This window comes from Balaenoptera acutorostrata, chromosome 7, assembly GCF_949987535.1.
Source record: "Balaenoptera acutorostrata chromosome 7, mBalAcu1.1, whole genome shotgun sequence".
Classification (NCBI taxonomy): Eukaryota; Metazoa; Chordata; class Mammalia; order Artiodactyla; family Balaenopteridae; genus Balaenoptera; species Balaenoptera acutorostrata.
The window spans coordinates 25,540,371-25,562,416 of record NC_080070.1 but is presented as its reverse complement, the minus strand read 5'-3'; the positions used below and the strand labels follow the sequence as shown (position 1 = coordinate 25,562,416).

The following is a 22,046-nucleotide window of genomic DNA, read 5'->3' as shown; positions in this document are numbered from 1 at the left end:
ATGTCCCAGGCACCAGAAATATGCCACTTCTAATCCTCATAACAGGTAGGGAAAATGAGGCTCAGGGAAGCTAAATAATATGTCAATGTTATGTAACAATTACATGGTAGAAACAGGATTTGAACCCAGGTTCAGCTAACCACAGCACATGTGATGGGGCCATCTCACCAAACTGTGCTTGCCATTGCTCCAGTATCTGAGGCTGGTTCTACCCTGCAGTAATGCCTGTTCCAAGCTAAGCTTCCTATAGAATTATTGGATGTTCTTGAAACTGTACCACATTCTCTGATCTTGAGAAAGTGAAGCAATATAAAGGGTGACTGGTGTGGATAAAGATGAGGATCAAAGGGGGCTCTGACAGGAAGATGCACTAAATATACTCTTCCCTCTTCCTCCCATACGTATAACTAAAAACGGGGACATTATATCTAAAACAAACACAAGACTCCAAAAGGTAAAGAGTAGTCAAGAAAGTTAAGGACCTCAGGACCCAAGGAATGACATGGTGGTGAGTTCCTAGATGTTCTTTTTTTCTTCATATATTCCAGACTAGATACTGGAGAAGCCAGCAACCTGGAAATGCCAACAGGCAGAGACAAAAATAAAGAACTCCTATCTCTAACCCAACAGCCAAGAAAGGGGCAGCCTAGTCCCTTTCAGACAGAAAACTTTTAGAATAATCACTCTACTCCAGCTAAATACTACAGGAAAAACCTGCAGTCCCACCGCCACCCCACCAGCAAAGGCCTAGAAAGGAGCATAGACTCTACCGAGGTGTCCCAACACCCCCTCCAGGATGATGTCAGAGACGCCTGAGTGAGGAGACTGGACTTTCATCTCCTCCAGGTGCAATCCCAGCTGAGGAGCTGTCAGGGGAACCTTGTGGAGATTCAGGGCTTTACCACCCACACTCAGTAGTAACCATCCCCAGGAGTTTCAGTGAAGCTCACGTAGGGAACAGTGTCCAAGTACCTCTCCTTCTCGCAGCCAGAGGGCTGTAGCTTCAATGAGCAATTACCTTCTTGAAACAAATGAAAAATTGGAACGATTTGACAAAGAAGTAGGAATTCTCAGCAAAGAGAAGATAGAAAGAAGAACCAAATGGAAATTTTGGAACTAAAATATACCATAACTGAAACAAACAAACAAACAAAAAGCCCTCACTAGATGGGCTCAACAGCAAAATGGAGCAGATAGAGGAAAGAATCCATAAATTTGAGGATAGAAAAATAGAAATTACCCAATCTAAAAAACAGAAAGTAGACTGAAAAAAATGAGCAGAGCCTCAGAGACCTGTGGGATTATAATGAAAGATCTAAAATTACAGGTCATCTGGCTCCCAGGAGAGGGAAAAGAGGGTGGGGCCCAAAAAGTATTTGAAGAAATAATGGCTGAAAACTTCCCAAACTCGGCAAAGGACAAATTCAAGAATTTCAGTGAACACCAAACAGGGCAAACCAAAGAAATTCATATCAAAACACATCATGGTCACACTTCTGAAAACTAAAAACAAAGACAAAAAAAAGTAGCCAGAGAGAAATGATGCATTAACTATAAGGGAAAAACAATTTGAATAATACAGGACTTGTAACAAGAAATCAAGGAGGCCAGGAGGAAGTGGCCCAACATTTTTCAAGTGCTAAAAGATAAAACTGTCAACCCAGGACTCTATATCCAGAGAAAATATTCTTCAGAGATGACACTCTCAGAAGAAGGAAAACTAAGACAATCTGTTCTCAGCAGACCTACCCTGAAAGAATGGCTAAAGGAAGCTCTCTAAACAGAAAGGAAAAGATAAAAGAAGGAGTCTTGGGACACTGGGAAGGAAGAAAGAACAGACAGAGCAAAAACATGGGTAAAATACAACAGACTTGACTGCTCTTTTGTTTTCTAAATTTAGTTTATGATTAAAGCAAAAATCATAGCACTGTCTATTGTGGTTTTCAAGGTATGCAGAGGAAATATTTAAAACAATCATAAAAGGAGGAGGGGAAAGGGAGGTAAGTTTCTACATTTCAGTGGAACTGGTAAAATGTCAGCACTAGGAGACTGTGATAAATCATCTGTATATAAATGTAATACACAGAACAACCAATAAAAAAAGCTACATAAAGAGATAAACTCTAAAACACAACAGATAGGACTTCCCTGGTGGCGCAGTAGTTAAGAATCTGCCTGCCAAGGCAGGGGACACGGGTTTGAGCCCTGCTCCAGGAAGATCCCACATGCCGTGGAGCAACTAAGCCCGTGGGCCACAGCTACTGAGCCTACGCTCTAAGCTCTGTGAGCCACAGCTACTGAGCCTGTGTGCCACAACTACTGAAGCCTGTGAGCCCAGAGCCTGTGCTCCACAACAAGAGAAGCCACTTCAATGAGAAGCCCACGCGCCACAACGAAGAGTAGCCCCCACTCGCCGCAACTAGAGAAAGCCCGCGCGCAGCAACGAAGACCCAACGCAGCCGAAAATAAAAATAAATTAATTAATTTTTTAAAAAACCACACAACCACTAAATCAAAATGGAATTCTATAAAATGTTCAAGCAGCCCACAGGGAAGCAGGAAGAGGGCAAAGGAGAGGCTGAGGAGGAGGGAGTGGGAGTGGGTGGAGGCATCTCCACCTCCTATGCCAGGGTTACTCCCGAGCTAACTAGACCCTTTTCATGGGGGAGAGCAGTCTCCCTGCTGCTCAGGGGTGTACCTTTGGGGCAGGGCCAAGGGCAGGAACCCTCCGGGCAATTCCACAGAGCTTTGCCTCAGGAATTACAGTGGGTTGGGGATGTTCGTACTGACAATCATGGAAGGCCCTTGTCAAAGCCCTCAGGCTGACCTGCCAGCACACCCAAAGGGGCTCCTTGCCCCGGGTTGGGTCTCCGCTAACCTTCAGCACAGTGGAGGCCCCCTCCAGGGGGAGTATGGTATATTTACATGCCAATTACAAAAGCCAAAAGCCCCACTCTGCAACCTATACTGCTGGAAAAAATTAATTCAGGCGGCTTTGATGAAGGTTGGATGCAGCCTGGACACAGGAAAGAAGCAAGTGTGTGATACGTGGAGCCACGCCCCAAATGCTTAAAGAAATGAGCTGAGCTCAGAATCAGGCAGCCTTGGTAAACTCTCCCTACCAGATATAAAGACCTATTGTCACAGGCATCTTCAGTCTTAGATATACTAAAAAGAAAATGAACCCTGAGTTCCAGTGTAGTTCAACCTCCCTTTAATTGTATTAGAGGCAGGACTCCTGAATCCTTCCAGGCCGGGAGCCCCCAGTGTTACAGTAAACCATTTCATAGGACCTGCTGGCCCTGTGTCTCTTAGAAGAATGCTTCTGAAAACCTTCCATTACAGTTGTTTATGATTTTGAAGCTTTAAAAACAGAAAAATGTACAAATATCCTGGGGACGATATTTGTACATTTCATGTCATTCATTATTCCAAATGTAATTTTAATCAGTTCAACATAAAAGTATCTTAATATCCTCAATGATGGCACCGGTAACTTTAAATATTAAAATCCACATTAGGAAAAAAAGGGGCTCTGATTCATTCTCTCCTTCCAAATAAGCACAATCAGCTTGGCACACACCTCCAATCTTCCTTTCTCCTCTCCCCTCCTCTTTCTTTCCTTCTGCCTTTTCTCTTTCCTCTTGCTCTTCTCCCTTAGGAGGTAGGTAACAAAGAGCCGGGTTGTAGGGTCAGAGTCGAAGTTGACCCCAAAAAATCTAATTATTCCTTCTCCTTCCACAAACTCAGAAACCTAAGGCTTTTTATAAAAGTAGTAGTTCTATTTTTCCCAAAAAAAATCTCTGCTCTTTATGTTTGCCCTGTCTTTAGCGAACTCTAATAGATTTTTCTATTGAGTTCTGGTCTGTATCCCAGTTTCCTAAAAGATGTATTTGCAGACAATACCAGATAGATTCTCTTGAGTTTCTGGATACAATCTTCCTTTCACCGAAAGGCAAACAGCTCAAGGAAGGCTCTCCTGCACCTACATCCTCCTTTGACTTCCCAAGAGCAGGCCTGGCAACTTGGAAAATTCAGGAAGGTTGTTGAAAATTCAGAAACAGGGTTTCACGGCTTTTTAAATACTGTTAAATTTGAAATCAATGCCTCAAGTTAATTTGGCTCTTTCCGCCTTGAGCTGATTAGTGAACACTAAATTTCATGCTAACGCTCCCAAGCCATTTGCCTGCAATGCGGGAGTCACTTTCCAAATTCCGCTGATTGCAGTAAAAATACATACGGTCACATCATCTCTTGACCGTGGTTCTACGGTATTTCTCTCTGGCTTGCGCTCCTCATACAGGTGGTCTGGTGTTTACTGTATTAGACCATCATGCTCCAACTTCCCATTGGCACATGAAGCTAGTGGTTTTCTAAAGTAGTCCTGGAATCCATTACCATGGAAACAAAAGGTACAAAGAGCTATTTTTATCTCATAGGAAAACCTACAGGAACTCTAAAAAGATCAGAAGTGTTTTCAAAGCAAAGGTATGTAGGGCTAAATCCATTCTAGCTTGGGTTAAAAAAGCCTTGGGGTGAAATAACAAGGCAGGTTAACAGAGGAAAAATGAGGGTGGTAGGATGACAGCAAACACACAGCAGCTGGGAGGCTCTGCAGCTGGACAACCGGTGGACACGTGGGGCTGCTCACCAAGTCCACCCACCAAAAGTGGCTTTAAAAACCCAACTCTCTTCCTCTGCCAAGGTACACGAAATAGGATTAGAACTCTGGTCTCTCCCCACGTATGTGAAAATGAATCATCTGCTTTTCTGACATTGATAATATCATACAAACTTTGGTCCCAACATCTCCACCCGACCATTCTAGACTAGACTCAGTGGAAATGAGGACAAAAGGAAGGAACCTTAACACAAATATGTTCATAGTATCATCACTACATTTGATCTAGAAACTGATCCTGTGTGTTGAGGAAACACTGTCATGGGTCATATTTTAGTTTGGGAAAGGAGTAGGTACAAACCACATGTATTTGTTTTAGTGTCTCTGTGTTTTCCTGAGGTCCAAGTAGTTTCACCACATCCTGCCATTAACTTCAAAGAATAATTTTGGGTGTGTTAGTCCTTCCATGGAAAACTTCCTGATACATAAACTGCTCTGGCCATCTGTAATAATACAAATTCTTCCCATCCAGCCTCCTCCTCGAAAAACATCTGGTGCAGTAGGAAGCTCCCATCCACAGTGCTGAAGGAGAACACGTTTCCTAACATTTCCCAGGAGCAGGAAAGGCACACGGGGTCATGGCGGTCAGACTCCATTCTTGCATCCAGGCCACTGCCCACTGAGGATGTGCTGGGTCAGGCCACCTGCCATTCTGGCCACTTCCACTCTGAGAGTATGAGGCTTAGAGAGTTGAAGTCCTCTATGTTAACTTCCCTGCTCAAAGGCAATCTTTTAGAATGGCAAGGAAAAACGAATTCCACTTAGAGTAGGGTTAAACTAACAGCAGGAGTATATTCAGGGGAAGGAAACCATTACAGAAAGGATTTGAAATCATACTGTATGAAAGACTGTGCAAAGCAGTGGTTGAAAGCATGAGCTTTTGCATCTGTCAGACCAAGGTTTGACTATGGCTTGGCCACTTACTTTCTAAGTTATCTAAGGAAGCTTAGGTAAGCCTCATTTCCTGATCTGAAAACCATACTTATCTGATGGAATTGTACCAGGGATCAAATAAGATCAGGCATGCTAAGTGTTTAGCACAGTGCCTGGCATATAAGAAGCTCTCAATAAATGTTAGCTCTTATGCTGTTACTGTCAGGAGCAGATAAAACAGTAGAAACTTTTAGCCTGGAGAACTCAAGACTCAGGACAACCAGGACCTTCAAACGTTTGAAGAACTGTCCCATAAAAAAAGAGATGTATCAGAAGACAGGAGCAGGGCCAATGGGTAGAAGTGATTGACCATGACCTCTGTTCCTACCCTGAGCATCAGGATTGCCTCACTGTCCAAATGACTGGGTGGGCTTCCTCATCCCTTATGAAATTAAAGCCATTCCTAAAACTGCTCAAGGGGGAAGAAGATTTCAGGTCAGAATAGAGACAGAAAAAAGAATGCCATTACAAAATGGAGTGGGCCAGTTTGTGAGATTATTAGCATCAAGTCTTTAAATGCATCAAGTCAGCATGCATTCTTTTCGTACCTCTCTGTGCCAAGGACCATGCCAGGTACTCTCAGAGACATAAAGATGAGTAAGACATGTTTCCTGCCCTCAAGAGCATTATACTCTAGAGGGAGGTTGAGTGGAGATGTATGTTTAACACAATTAAGTGGTACAAAAGGCAGCACTGAATCACTAAGTATTAAGGAGCTTAATAGATGAGATTCTGCTTTGGATGAAAGGCTTTAATAGAAGATCTCAAAAATGCCTTCCATCCCTGAGGTTCCACAAGGCCAAGTATCAGGGGAACTAGGGAAAACAACTGTAAAATAATAAATAAATTATTCTGTGCCAAGCTTCCTAAAACATTTTTAAAATGTTTATTAGTGGATACGATATCTTAAAATGGTGTTAAGTCTTCTACTGAATTTAACTGAGTTATATAAAACAAAGTACAATGCAAAACTGTGTACTTTTCCTTCATAAGATCAATTTTCTAACTGGGCATAGCTTTTTAAGAGTAATTCTCATCATGTAGACGTGATCAGCATTATTTATAGGTTTTACATTTCTTTCACTTCAAATCCTAAACTTGTACCACTTTACTAGAATGAAATATTGATGCTATTAAACACCATGAAATGTTTTAAATAAGATGTTAAAATAATATTTATTCATCAACCTTGGACTACTATAGTATTTTAGATCACTGATTTAACAACTAAATTTCTTATCATATTCTATGCCTAACACTGATCAGGAGAGGTTGAAATTTAACTGTAATTACAGTCCAAAAAGACAGGTTTTCATTTTAGTTCCTCATATTTCAGAGAAACACTTAAGGGTAAATACAAGTTTGAAGCTTAAAATCCTGATTCTCCCAGCATGTGCTTAAACTCACCCTGCTTCACATGCAGACCCTCGGCCCGGCACTGCTCTCAGGACCGTGTTGGCTCAGATCAGCATGGAGGTGACAGATGGGGCATTCAGTTAAGGAGTGGTGCTGGGTTATCTTATTTTTGTTAGAGAAGGAAACTGTGGGAAAAATATTCTCCACTTAATCTATTTTACTTTCAGCAAGGTGTTACCTGTAAATATTAAGTTACACACACGCAAAACTCACTAGGTACTTTAGCTGTATGCATATAAATGAAACGAAGTAATCCAAACTAAAAAATGGAATTTCCGGTATCTTTTCTCCTCAGGCAGAGGGGAAAAAAATATCCAAGGATTTAAAATTCCATCCCAGTGGTTTCAAAGACAACAAAACATCTCCCATCGAGCTCCCATTTAAATCGGTGGGGTAACGAGAGTAGAAATTACAAGTTAAAGTACCGCAGCATGAAGAAGAAAAATAAGGAGTTACGCCATTTTCAATACAGAACCTAGGGCTTCCCTGGTAGCGCAGTGGTTGAGAATCCGCCTGCCAATGCAGGGGACACGGGTTCGAGGCCTGGTCTGGGAGGATCCCACATGCCGCGGAGCAACTAAGCCCGTGAGCCACAACTACTGCGCCTGCGCGTCTGGAGCCTGTGCTCCGCAACGAGAGGCCGCGATAGTGAGAGGCCCGCGCACCGCGATGAAGAGTGGCCCCCACTTGACACAACTGGAGAAAGCCCTTGCACAGAAACGAAGACCCAACATAGCCAAAAAAAAAAAAATACAGAACCTATTTCCAAGTCACTCAAAATGCTTTACACTTAGAATATTGTAAATTCTCCAAATTTTTTTTACCTTACTGAGATCTATGACCACTTTGTGAAACGGAGAAAGTGCAGATATGATTACTCCCAGTTTACTCAAGGGTCAAGAAGACAGCAAGGAGAAGCTGTGACCCTCTCGAGAACAGTGGCTTTCCTTATTGGATTGAGGCAAATAAAATCGATTCACTGGTAATGCATTTAATTTCTCTCTCAGCAATTAATTGTGTATCTATGCTTAATGAGAGTAGTATAAACAGTCAAGATAGGCATGTGGCAGATGAAAAAAATTTTTTTTGATCTTAAGCTACGTGGATTTCCAAAGGGCAAAAATGGGGGCTGGGGGTAGGAATTCTCCGGGGTCCACTAGCTCCTTGCTTGAATCGCACAGCAATTCACCTCCTGTATCTACTCCTTCCCCGAACTAGAGGGCTTAGATTTCTGCCCTCTGGATGCTCAGTACCCACTTGCTTGGAATTTTAACTGAGGTCCCGACTTTCACATTCAGTGGGAGCTGGGGACATAACCCTCCAACCCTCCCCATTTTCAGTCCTCCTAGAAGACTCTTAAAGGGGCCCTTTGAAGTTTTGCCATAGCAGAGAGACGCTAAGCAGAAGAAATAAGGCTTCCACTTACTTCCATCTTCACGGAGCTGAAGGCATCAGGTCAAAGGTTCTGGGATTCCCCACACCTGGAAGAGCCCTCCTCCTCGCCTGGCCTCTGGTTTATACACTCCTACCCATCCCTCTAGGCCCAGGCCGATCCCACATCACCTCCGGTAGCCCGACTCACAGCTGCAGCTTCCTCAGGTGAAGTCGGCCTCTCTTCTAAACCCTGGCAGCATGTCACAGCCTTATCACATTGTTTTATACTGTTCGTTGTTACTGTATACGTGTTAGTGATTTCTCCCCAACGAGATTCTAAGCGATGTAAAAGCTTTGAATCTTCTATTTCTTTCTTAGTTATCCCCAGGAGTGGCAAACACCATATACTTCCAGGATGCTGAATAAACCCAAACACCTGCTGGGGACTGGCTATTACCTAGCTCACCTGTTAAGTTAAAGAACGAGAATAAGTGGGTAATATATTGGTATTTCTTCACCGTATTCTGCTTGTCTTGGTGGGAAAAAAAAAAGCTTTCACACTTACTGAGTTTAAAGAACAATACCAAGAACTATTCAGCAAGTAACACTCTGATAGGATTCTGTCCTTCCTGCAAAGATGGCAGAATTCTGCATTGCAAAAATACCACTTCTCTGTGGTCATTTTTAAGTCTTCTGTCATTTACAGACAGTTCTGGGTGTACTCTGATGCTTTTGCAAATATGTTCCTATAAAAGGGTTTCATCTGCAAGGTATTCATGGAAAAGACTCTGACAAGTACAGGTTTCTGGTAACTGACTGTACTGCTGAACTGAACGAATAAGCATTTTCAGAACTCTAATGGAAAACTGATGAACACATAAAAGTGCTAACAAAAGATCAAGATAAAAAAAATTAATTACATGGGACTGAGTGAACTGATGAGGATGATTATAATTTTTGTGACTTTCTGTTTGAATAAAAAAAAAAAATACCACTTCTCTTTCCCTGAGGAGTCTTTTCACATTTCAGTAAACTATCCATGTTTGATTAAAATGAAAATGTACCAGACCATAATTGATATGTTTGACTGAATTATTTATATTTTCAACAGGTGGAACATGAGAGGTACTAGTGTTAGTCAAAGTTTTATATATTTAGTCCCACTATTTTTCTGGTTGTCCAAAAATGAATGTGACTTCTAGAGAAAGTACTTCTGAATCTTTTTAGTGCTTCCATTTCTGACATTTGTATCAGAAGGTGATAGGTATAAGTATTATGTAGTCCATAAAAGTATTCCCTCAAAAAAAGGATAGTGTTCTTTGCCCACAGTGGGCCTATGTTTCCATCTGTGTTGGATCATTGTACCAAACATGGCAAAGAAAGGGAATTCCACTAACAAAAGATCAAGATGAAAAAAAAAAATTAATTACATGGGACTGAGTGAACTGATGAGGATGATTATAATTTTTGTGACTTTCTGTTTGAATGAAAAAAAAAATCCCACAGGGACTCAGAGGCAAAAAATATACAAATCAATTTTCACTGCAAAGTAAAGGAGCTGTTACAGTGGCGGATTACTGGACTGAATGTCAATATTATGACATAGCACGAGTGTGTTTCGTGTTTGGTAATTGCAGTCATTGTTGGTTTTGTTGCGGTCATCCATTTACAATGCTTGCTGTCAGTCTATTTATCTCTTGTAAAAATAAAATACAGCGTGTGTGTGTGTGAGAAAAAAAAAAAGAAGGGAATTCCAACCCAAAAGACAGACTTAAAGACTGCCTGCAGCCTTGAGGTTAGTCAGCCACTCGTCCTCAACCACGGCTCCATCTCTTATACCATCAAACCAGGGGTACTGGGAAAGAGTCCAAAGGAGCCAGAATTTGTTGTTGTTTTCTTTTTTTTTCACGACTGAACCCTAGTGGCACTTTTGTTTGGGTGCTGATATAACCTTAAAATTTAGCACAGCTTGTCTTTGGGTCATCCAGTCTTTCCCTTGGCTGTTTGTTCATTAAACAAAACTGACTCTTACCACCTAAGACATGGATTTGGAAAGAACAGCAGCCCACTGCTTCCTTAGCTCAACTGGTTGGAGCATGAGGTTGGTGAGGTCCCAGTCTCATGTTTGGCCTTCAGGCAAACAAGACAGCTGAGCTCCATGCCAGAGCCTATTTGGACCTATTGATTGCATTGTTTCTTGGTCAGTGACAGCATCTTTAATGCTAACCTGCCATTGTTCACAAAACAAGGCAAGTCAGTATGGATGCTTGAGTATTGAAGGAGAGGTCTAACTCAAGGTGAATATCCTACTAACGGTGGACATCAACATCTCCCTCCTCACTGTCATCATCAGAACTATGTATCAGGGAACCTACTTAGGACTTCACGCACTTTATCTTATCTTAATTTAAAACCTTATGAAGGGGGCTTCCCTTGTGGCACAGTGGTTAAGAATCTGCCTGCCAATGCAGAGGACACGGGTTCGAGCCCTGGTCTGGGAAGATCCCACATGCCGCGGAGCAACTCGGCCCGTGAGCCACAACTACTGAGCCTGCACGTGTAGAGCCTGTGCTCCACAACAAGAGAAGCCACGACAATGAGAAGCCTGCGCACCGCGATGAAGAGTAGCCCCCGCTCGCCGCAACTAGAGAAAGCCTGCGCACAGAAACGAAGACCCAACACAGCCAAAAATAAATTAATTAATTAATTAATTTTTTTAAAAAAACCTTATGAAGGAGGTACTATCATTATCTACTCTTCAGATGTAAGAAAGCTAACGTTTAGATCACTTTGCTGTACACCTGAAACTAACACAACATTGTAAATCAACTATACTCCAATAAAAATTTTTTAATTTAAAAACGCACACACACACACACACACACACACACACACAAAAGAAAGCTAAGATTTAGAGAGATTAACTAGTGTACTTAAGGTAAGATAGCTAATAAGTGTTACATCAGAATTTGAACCCAGGAAGTCTGACTACAAAGCCTGACCTATTTCATATAATTCACATTAATCTGTTTCACTCATGAGTATCAAGCACCACTAGATAAGTATATTACAATAATCTATAATTTGAAAAGACAGCTCCTGAGGATAAATATCTATAGGACCCAAATATCTCTACAACAGATCTGCATAGGAATGATATGCCATTTGTTCTCTAAACAATATAAATGCAAACATTCTCAGAGCTGAGATGATAAATCACTTTGAGAACTCTACTACATAGAATTGTCACAATGTTAAATACTTAAATTTAAAATGTAAGAAATAGCACAAACACTAATAAAAGTTAGAATTCACTCTCGATTCATGTAAAGGGAAGCAAGGGTGAGCTGGAGCAAGAATACATTACCATCCTCACATCCCAAGGGAGCCCAGGGTGGCACTTCGTGACTTCAAAGGTGGGCCTAACCAGTAGATCTGGGGCTATACTGTACCAAGGAACCCAGCCTCCCCAAGCACAGAGGGAGCCTGGGAGAGTCTTGGAAGGAGACAAATGGCCAACATTGAAAACACATGCCTATCAACTTGCTGGGCCAAATGAAATAAAGCGGCAGAGATTGGCCTCATTCTGGAAACAGATAAAGGTGGCTTTGGACAATGCTATACCTGGACCCCTTCCCACCCCACCAGCCTGGTGCTCATTATGTATTTAAAATACATAAAGATTACATGTATATTTTTATGTTATTAACAGTGCTTACAGATAGGGAAAGTCCCTTATTACAGCTGAAAGAGATATCTCTGTCTTTTGCCAGAGAATGTGTTCTACCAATTAAATGGGTAAATAGGCCCTTTTTCCCCACTGTGGGTAAAGAAGGGCCTCTTTTAACTCTCTATTGATTAAGACTGCTGTGGAATGTTATTTGCAATCTCATTGCATAATGGAAATCAGGAGGTAGCTGTCATGGTTTCTGAAGACAAACTGCTGGTAGCTGAGACAAATCGCAGCCTCTTTCATCACTTACTGTTCTCAATTCCCTGTCAATGTGTATCTTACAGTCCAGGTTTCTTAAATCGGTCTGCTCCACTGTCACAGGTAATAAAAATGAGGAAAAGTGATCATCTGAGTGACCCTGCTGTAGGAACCGTGTTCAAGTGACCATTCTACTGATCATTACTCCTGAGCCACGCATTATTTAATAAGGAACACAACTTCCAAAAGAGCACACAATTAAAAATAGATCCATACAGCAGCTGCTGTGATTATGACCAATAAGAACAGAAATTCAACCAGGCATGAATCAAAAGAAAAGAGGCCGCTGCCAGACAGAACATTGTTCAACCTCATTTTTGTCTTGTGTACTTTGACTTGCTAAGTCACCCAGCAGGCGATTTGCACGGAGCGGAGTTTCTCAAAGTGTGGTCTGCGAAACGGCAGCGCCAGCATCACCTGGTTACTGTTAGCAATGCCAGGTCTCAGACCCCAACCCAGACTTACTGACTCAGAAGCTCTGCCGGTGGGGGTGGGGTGGGGACTCAGCTTCCATGCTTCACAAAGCCTCTGGGTGATTTGGATGCATGCTAGAGTTTGAGAGCTACTGGGCAGGAGCCAGGGGCAGCCCTCGGTGCTAAGTCTTCCCCCAGAAAGTACAACCGTTGGTTGTAAAAAGCTATCTTCTGAAGAGTCTGGGAAGAAACCAGTCCTGAAACCAAATAAAACCACTGCCATCTTCAATTTTGCTGTAAACTAAAACTTCTCTTTAAAAAAAATCAAGTCTTTAAATTTTTTTTAAAAACTAATCACTGCAATCTTCAGGGTGAGTGAATAGAGAGAAGAGCACAGAACTTTTCTTATGTGAATTTATTTGTTTATTTATCTACATACACACTGACTTGCTCTCAAAAGGTTTTCGGACAACTTAAGCAAAAAATGTATAGCACTGTCACAAGCCATTCTCTTGGAAAGACTCCTCACTACTTTCAAAACAACCTCGTTATTATTTATTTATTTATTTTAATTGGATCAAAGATTCTTTAAATTCTATAGTGCTTCACGACTTTCAAAAGTTTCACACACATGATTTCATATAATCCTATAATAACCCTTTTTTCCCCTACCTCTTTATTGCCCCTCCCCTCTTCCCTCTCCTCACTCATAGCCACTAGTTAAAACAACCGTATTATTTAAAACACTCAAAAGATAGGCATTAATCACTACATAACGTCTTAAGAGGTCTTCAGTATTCACTGTAGGATGTCAGACCTTTCAAGGCTAGGAAAAGGGAAAGTAAGAAATATTTAATTTAAATTCACCAAGTTTAAAATCTGCTCCACCCAACAAGTCACGATGCTCCTTTAATGGTCTGAGCACATGACCACTACACTGGTTCTAAGTTACTGCATGTCATAAAGAGTCACTGCCTGTGAGGTGGGCCTGTATCATGTGAGTCTGCCTTATAGCAAGGTGATTTTGGTAATTCATTAATTCTGCCCCTTTGCTGGTCCAAGAAGGGGCTCTATGAGACCAAAATTCACTCTAGAGCTAATAGTGCTTGGAATGCCTCTAGCATTGTTTTCACTTTTTTTTCAAATGATAAATGACCTTAAGAAATCAAAGTCAAGTAACCTATCAGTAAGGGATTTATTAAATAAATGATGCCGTATTCATATAATTAAAAAACAAGCAGCTAAAGTTTTATAGTTCTCAGCCCTGGACAAATAACAGAATCATCTAATGATCATTTAAAATATACCAATGCCAGGGCTCCACCCCAGTTTCATTGGTCTTGGGTAAGGTTTGGGCTTTTTTAAAACCTATCCAGGTGATGGTAACAGGCAACCAGGGTTGAGAATTACTGAGGTGAATCTATATTAGTCAACATGGAAATCTCTCCCAGGCATGTTGTTATATGAAAAAGAAAGCCATAAGACATATCTATTAATAAAATTCTGTGTGTGTATGTGACTTCACTAATAAATATGTGTTCGGATGTGGTCTCTTTCCATTTTACACTATTTACTTATTCATTGCTTAGACTTTTCAAAGTGAGAATGTGCTCGTGTCTTTTACTTATTTAATTTGTAATTTTAAAAATCTGTTTAGAGAAAATGTGAATTGGTAGGAAAATGAGGCAGCACATGAAAATATAGGAACTCCCAGAATATACCACCTCTCCTTTCTCCCCTTCTCCTTCCTTCTGTTCCTTTTTGTCAATGAGTACAAAAGTAAAATATACAAAATCCCATTTCTGTTCTATCTACCCAACACCTACTATTTCCAATGTCTGGGATTGGGGTGAGGGAGGTGGAAGAGGTGGAAGGGGTAGAGAGATATGGTTCATTCATTCATTTATTCAGCAAACGTTTATTGGGTTCCCAGATAGGTCCATACTAGGAGCTGGAAATAACAGCAACAAACAAGATACATATGCCCTCATGGTTATGATGGATATCATCCTGCCCTCGTGGAGCTTTGTTACGTGTAACAAAGAAACTTAATGTAGTGGAGAGAAGTAAGAAAAGACGTCCCGAAGTGGAGGTAGACCTTTACCTTGGGAGAAATAGCAGCCGCTAGAACGTTAAGAGGAGTGGGGACTTCCCTGGTGGTGCAGTGGTTAAGAATCTGCCTGCCAATGCAGGGACACGGGTTCGATCCCTGGGCTGGGAAGATCCCACATGCCGCGGAGCAACTTAACCCGTGCACCACAACTACTGAGCCGGCGCACCTAGAGCCCGTGCTCCGCAACAAGAGAGGCCACCGCAATGAGAAGCCTGTGCACAGCAACGAAGAGTAGCCCCCGCTCACTGCAACTGCAGAAAGCCCGCGTGCAGCAATGAAGACCCAACGCAGCCAAAAATAAATAAATAAATAAATTACTTTAAAAAAAGTACATCCTTTTAAAAAAAAAGAGGAGTGGCAATGACCACGTCTGCATATTTATGTGTCTCTATGGCTTCGAGTTGTGTCAGTGACTGTGGGCAGTGTCCATTCCCCCTCCACCCCAACTTAAGGCCACTAAGAAAGAACATCCAGCATCTCTCATCCGAGGTGAATAGGCTCTTTACAGAACTAAATTAGAGCTTGCTACAGGAGCAAAGAATTGACTAAAGGAATCTGTCTTTCAATTTTCCATTATCTGTTTGCCATCAAATAAGATTAAACAAGAAATGTTACCTCCTGCTGAGTTTATTGATTGGGCTCATTTTTCTGCCCATCTAACTAGATGAGCCTGAATACAGCAGATATACCTGTTCAGAGTTTACAGTTAAGAAAGCCCATTGTATGCAATAAATAACTCGCAAAATGCTTGGCTTTATGGGAGTGGTTACTGCAACTAGTAGAGTCTCTTGGGAGAAAATATATCTTTGTAAACATACAAGATATAAAAGGTGAGCACATCCAGGGTAATGGGATACTTCACTGTACTTCATTTACTTAACATGAAGGTCAATTTTAGCCACTTACAACCAGGACGCTTCTGCATGGTGAGAAATTATCTAGAAGTAATTCTAGATACTTATAGAATAATCCACATGTGGATTTCTATTTGATTGCTTTGGGAAGTATACACTACAGACTATCTAACCCCCATCCTTCAAGAGTTGAAAATTAACTCTCTAGGTAACGTTCACCAGAAAAACATGAGAAAGAGAAATTATATCTGACACTGTCCTTTTCTAACCCCAATGCATCTATGTGGACATCAATATGTGTTACCTCCTAGTATCAATGTGCTATTTTTAATTTAGAATGTTCAATCTTTGCTCAAAGTAAGACATATGATTAGTGTTTTGAGGAACAGATTTGCTCTAATTTAAAAGAGAGGGGTGGAAATGTTCTAGAAAGGGGAAAAAATCCGAGCTCTTTATAAAACATATGCAAATTCCTCAAAACTGCTTTATAAAACAAATTTAAATTATGGGCTTCCCAGTCAACATTTCCAAAAGGCCCTCTCATTCTTTTTTAATTCTTTTCAAACTAAGCAGACTCCATCTGAGAGCTGGACCCCTCTTTTCTTTGGTGTCTCTGCAACACAGGAGCCCCTGAAATGGCATATTAACCTTCCTGTAGGTTGGAGCAGTTCTGGGTTTTCTGGGTTCGCTACTCTGCAGTTATGGGTCACATTATCCTAATCGATCCTACTATTATCTAAAACCATTAACTTGGTATAGGGATTAAACAGTCACCTAGGTGACCACTCTGCCGCCATGTTAACCCATATATGACACGTGTGTGTGTACGTGTGTGTGTGTCAAGGCTGTGTGTAGTGCTTCTAAAAAGTTCATATCGAATGGATAAAGAAGGTGTGGCACATATATACAATGGAATATTACTCAGCCATAAAAAGGGACGAAACTGAGTTATTTGTAGTGAGGTGGATGGACCTAGAGATGGTCATACAGAGTGAAGTAAGTCAGAAAGAGAAAAACAAATACCGTATGCTAACACATATATATGGAATCTAAAAAAAGGAAAAAAAAAGGTCAGAAGAACCTAGGGGCAAGACAGGAATAAAGACACAGACCTACTAGAGAATGGACTTGAGGACACGGGGAGAGGGAAGGGTAAGCTGGGACAAAGTGAGAGAGTGGCATGGACATATATACACTACCAAACATAAAATAGATAGCTAGAGGGAAGCAGCCGCATAGCACAGGGAGATCAGCTCGGTGCTTTGTGTCCACCTAGAGGGGTGGGATGGGGAGGGTGGGAGGGAGGGAGATGCAAGAGGGAAGAGATATGGGAACATATGTATATGTATAACTGATTCACTTTGTTATAAAGCAGAAACTAACACACCATTGTAAAGCAATTATACTCCAATAAAGATGTTAAAAAAAAAAAAAAAAAGTTCAGATCATTGAAGTCTTGTTCCATGACTCTCAAACTTGTTTTCACTCCCAACACACCTGAGAAATGTGAGACACTTCGATCAGTAAAAACTGTTCTAGGGAGGGGGTTGGGAAGCACACACTCACTCACTGTGTCCTCACATGAAAAGCCTCTGAGGTAGTTTTGATAGCCTACACCCCCACCCACCCCAGGGCATGAGGAGAGAGGGTGTGAGCCCTGCCCACACTCAGGGTTGACAATCACTGGTTTAGTCTGGCATTCAGTGCCCCAAGGGGCAAGGCCACAGGCCAGCTTCCGCCCCACACCCACCCCCCCAATGAAGCCTGGCTCCACCCCGTGCCCAATTCTCCGCTGAAGTTAAAGGGCTGATTTTACCATTTGCCCCTGAGCTTTGATAGGAAGAGAAACAAAGATAGGGCAACATTCCTTCCCTCTAGAGACGAGCAGGACCAGCTATACTCCACAGCAGAGGAGTTGCCCCCCACCCCGACAAGGTGCAGGATCTGGGGGGCTAAATGAACCTCCCCCCAATGCCTGAATCCCCTTGACAAAGACAAATCATTTCATTGAACCACAGTTAGCGATCCCACGGAAAACAGAATCCTCCTCTGACTTAAACACAGACATGTTATATGCAGAGGACTGATAACACATGCATAGCTCCTTTCCTGAAACGAGGCTTCGATTAGGAGAATGGAGAGGGAGACGAGGCCAGGAGACGGTGCCGCAGGAGGGCCAGACTGAAGGAAGAGGAAGATGGGCATGCCTGGAGGACTTTGTCTCCTTCACAATGTAGCCCAGGCAGATAACACATGGCTTTACCAGGATTGTCCAGAAAAAGAGAACTGGGACCTTTGGAGATTACTTCTGATTTCAGCCCAAATATTTTTTATACAATTTTAAACAGATTCCAGCTACATTATAAAAACCCCAATTAATGCTTATTGTTGAAAAGGACAATAAGTAAATTCATTAATCAAGACCTTGGTCAAGTTTAATTGTATGTGTTTTTCCAAGCCAAGATGCTCGACCTTCTGTGATTCCATTAATCCAGGAATAAGTGGCACTATACTGATATCCAGGCATCTTTTTCCATACTATGGGTCATATGCTGTCCTGGAGGGGCCCAAGCGCCATAAAACTGTCCTAAATGTTTAATTTTATTCAGGTCGTAGCATTTGTTTAATCAAATTATTATCTTTCAGAATGGAACTGTAAGCCAATCCCCAAAGCATTAATTTGCTGATCATTCCTTTGATAACTACTCTAATATTTCATGTCAGTCCTAGCATATGTGTTTAAACAGAATATATATTCACACATAAAGTGAAATATTTTCTATTCCAAGAGTGACCATCACCATTTCATAATTAATACCAGTGTGGAGTGCTGGCTGGAGGTCTCGTATGAATCGTCAAAGTAAATTAAAGTAGCACAACAACGATTAAGTTGTAATTATCAATTCACAGTCACGTGGTTCCAGGTCCAGCTGGAAGATGGGCTGATCACTTACATCTTCTCACTTACTTGTAAAAGACAGATTTTTCAAGCCCCGCTTATTTGGTTAATAAATATATCTGTTTCCATATATTAAATGCTCACTCCGGGCCAGCATACTGGTCTTAGTCATGACATCTACCATAACCAACATCTCCTCCTGGCTAAAAGTCACCCAGTCCCTGTGCTTTGGTAAAGGGTGGCAGCCCCTTCATGTGCAGACCACGGTCTCAAGAATTGACCTACAGCACTGGACTCTGCCCAGAGTCAATGGTATTGTAATTCTCCCACCTGATCAAATAAGGTCCCTCCAGAGTTACCCAAGAATTGGCCAGTCAGTGAGAGAAGAACAAAGCAGAGAGAAGCCAGGTCTAGAATGCATAAAAACAAAGCCTACCCTTCAGTTGGCCCGATGTCCCCTTTGGCAGCCCAAGCAGACAAAGGACACGGTCAGGTCCTGGTGGAATCCTTCACCTGCATTATCTCATTAAATCATCCAACAACCTAACACAATGTTAACATCCCCATTTTACAGATAAGCTGATTCTGTAGCAAAATTAATGTAAACAAGTTTTGAAAACCTCAACTGAGCAATTATCGCCTCCACCCCACTCCTCAAATCTTTGCCCACTTTTGGCACCAGACTCCAGGAAAGAGACAGGATTCACGGGAATTACGATGGGATTGATGGGAACCAGAATTAGTGTATAAGGGGAGAGTAACAGGAGGGAGATGATCCTCACGAAAGTTTCCCCTTCCCTAAAAAGTGGGTGTTGATGAGTTAAGAACAGAAAAGAGATGCTCTGGAGCATCGGGGGAGGGAGATCAAGTCAGAGGGGAGAAGAGAACTGGGAAACTGGCTGGAGCTGGACATCACCCCAGAGCCGAAAATGCCATGCGGCTCAGAATCAGGATGCTGGGAGAAATCCAAGATCCCAGGATGTTGGGGTAAACCTGGAGCTTCTGGTTCTGCATCTTGCCTCCAGGCAAGGGGTCAATTAGCCCAAGAGAAATTACTAACAACTTTCCAGTTTCCCTGGAAAGTTTTCAGAGATGGACAATTACAGCACCCTTGGCTGCCTATTTTAATCTTGCGTCCTCCTCCTTGCCAAGGGGCTCTTCCCAACGTCTGGCTCAAATATCTCAGGCATTCCCTGACGCCTGTGTGTGACTCTTCAGTACTCCTTAGACACAGAGAGCTTCTGCTCAGCCGCATCCTCATTTGAGAAAATTTCATCCATCTGAAAATAGTCACTAAGGGGCCTCTTACCATTCTCGCCTCCAAACTTAGGGAATTCATACAGAAGCTGGGGGGATGTTACAGACATGAACCAGACTAGATGGTCCCCCAAGACAGCTTCCAAAGCAGAAAGCTTTTGATTCGAACCCTTCTATTTTCTGAAGTAAGTTTTCCATCACTTTGTTCATTTTTGTCACTATATCTGTCATCTGTCCAACTTCTCCATATTCTTTTAATATTTTTAAATCTAATATGCACAGAAACAGCTTCTCACAATATTAAACGAAGAGTCATTAATTCAGAGTAAGCTGGAAAAGTCATGTCCCACTGAGTAAAAAATCAGCGTGAAAAGTATTTTCAATTTTTAAAATTATGTCTATTACAAACGACTACATAACGGATGTTAATAAATAAAATGAGAAAGTTAATGAAAGATGAATTACAATAACTTTATGTTTATGGGACTTTATGCTTTCAAAATATTGTTCCATGTGTTGTTTTATTTTGCCAATTTTATTCAAAATGTAATCTATAGGTAATAGATCATCCAACCTAAACCAAAAAGTCTCGAATTATCCTGCTAAATCTGAACTTTTAATTCAATAAGAATTACATATAATTATTCTAAGTCTGCATCAGAGCAGTCTGAATTAATGAGGTTCTGCTCTATTGTAGCTATAATAAACCTGACAACTTTATGGCCATCTTCTAGCCCAGAGTGTCACTCCCATCTACCCATTAGTAATAAATACTGTTTCTCCACACAGGAACTTTTGTCATAACAGAGCATCCCACGTTAAAGAAATTTCACCAAGTAAATTATCTTAAATCTCAAATACCATAGAAATGTTTGATCTGATAAATGAGCTAAGAGTTCATCAGACCCTCGAAAAACACTTGCTTTGCTTTAAAATAAGCCTCAATAAACAGCATATCCCAAGATACTGAGGACCCAACATGTCATAGAAATTATCACCTTTCTGTTTGTTCAGAAAAAAAAGTCACAATTAATCCAATTAATTCTTTTTAAAAATGGAACTAAATCAACTCTTGTAGAAACCTAGACACAAACCCCTCTCTTTGAGGAAACTGTGGCCCTGAGAGGCTCTACGAACATCTTCACCACATTCAGTTTCCTCTTAAACCTGCAGTTGGAGTCAGGACAATTTCTTGTCTTTCCACAATGGTCAGAATTGCCTAGTGCCTTTACTTACCTTAAAAAGTCTTAAAATGTTAGCCACCATGATGGACACGGAGCTCGCAGCAGCACCTATGACGCCAGAAATCTTGTCGGGCTTGGTGAAAATGGGTGGATCTCCATTAGCACACTTCACGTCAGAAGCATCTTTCTCTATCAAAGCCTGCACGAACGTTAGTGACTGCTCCAAAGCGTAGGTGTCCCTGGAGCAGGTGTCGAGGATCCGGACACCCAGAGTGATATTGGAGAGGAGATCAGGGTCCTTATTAATCTGGTCAATTGCATAAAGCATGGCCTCCAATCTGTGGATCCCTTTTTCCTTCTTCAGCTCCCCACAAGGCACCCCTCTCTCTCCCTTTGCGTGGACAGGAAAGAGACCTCCCAAAATGATGTCCCCGTCCACTCGTATGGAATGGGCATACTCTTGGCTGTGAGTTCTTTGCATCATTGTGAGGATCCAGTAGAACTTGGCGGTCAGGAGGAAGAAACAAGGACAAGAGGCTGATCGCTTTCCCTCGAATACCATTTTCTCCACAGGTGGTGTTGCAATCCAAGACCCAAAGTTTATTCTTGCCACAAAAGAAGGGGGACCACCTGAGGCTGTACCTTCTGGAGGCTACCATCAGGGCCCATGGGGAAAAGGCTCTGTGGGTTTCAGCAGGTGTTCTTGATTTGAATGTCACAGTGAATTTCCATCAGACCCCAAGGTTCAATTTTATTTCCATATAAAGTCAACTTGCCTAGAATGATGCAAAAATTAGAGTAACAGCTGAGGTTCTGATGTTGGGATGAGGTCACCAATTCACGTCCTTGAAGTCAGCCCTGTAGCAGAATTATTCCTGGGAGGCCAGAAGGAAAAAAAGAAAGGGTTCAGTTCAAAGGGTCTACATTTTTC

At 41.7% G+C, this 22,046-nt stretch overlaps 1 protein-coding gene across 2 annotated transcripts in view; it reads right to left on the bottom strand.

The window, feature by feature from the left end:
* Positions 1-21,677, bottom strand: part of GRM8 (glutamate metabotropic receptor 8) — a 797,285-nt gene extending 775,608 nt beyond the window's left edge. For both annotated transcript variants that reach the window (XM_057550586.1, XM_028165220.2), the window contains exon 1: positions 21,168-21,677. In XM_057550586.1, coding sequence (XP_057406569.1) covers positions 21,168-21,677 — 510 coding nt within the window. The remainder of the gene's footprint in view (positions 1-21,167) is intronic.
* Positions 21,678-22,046: the final 369 nt, after the last annotated feature.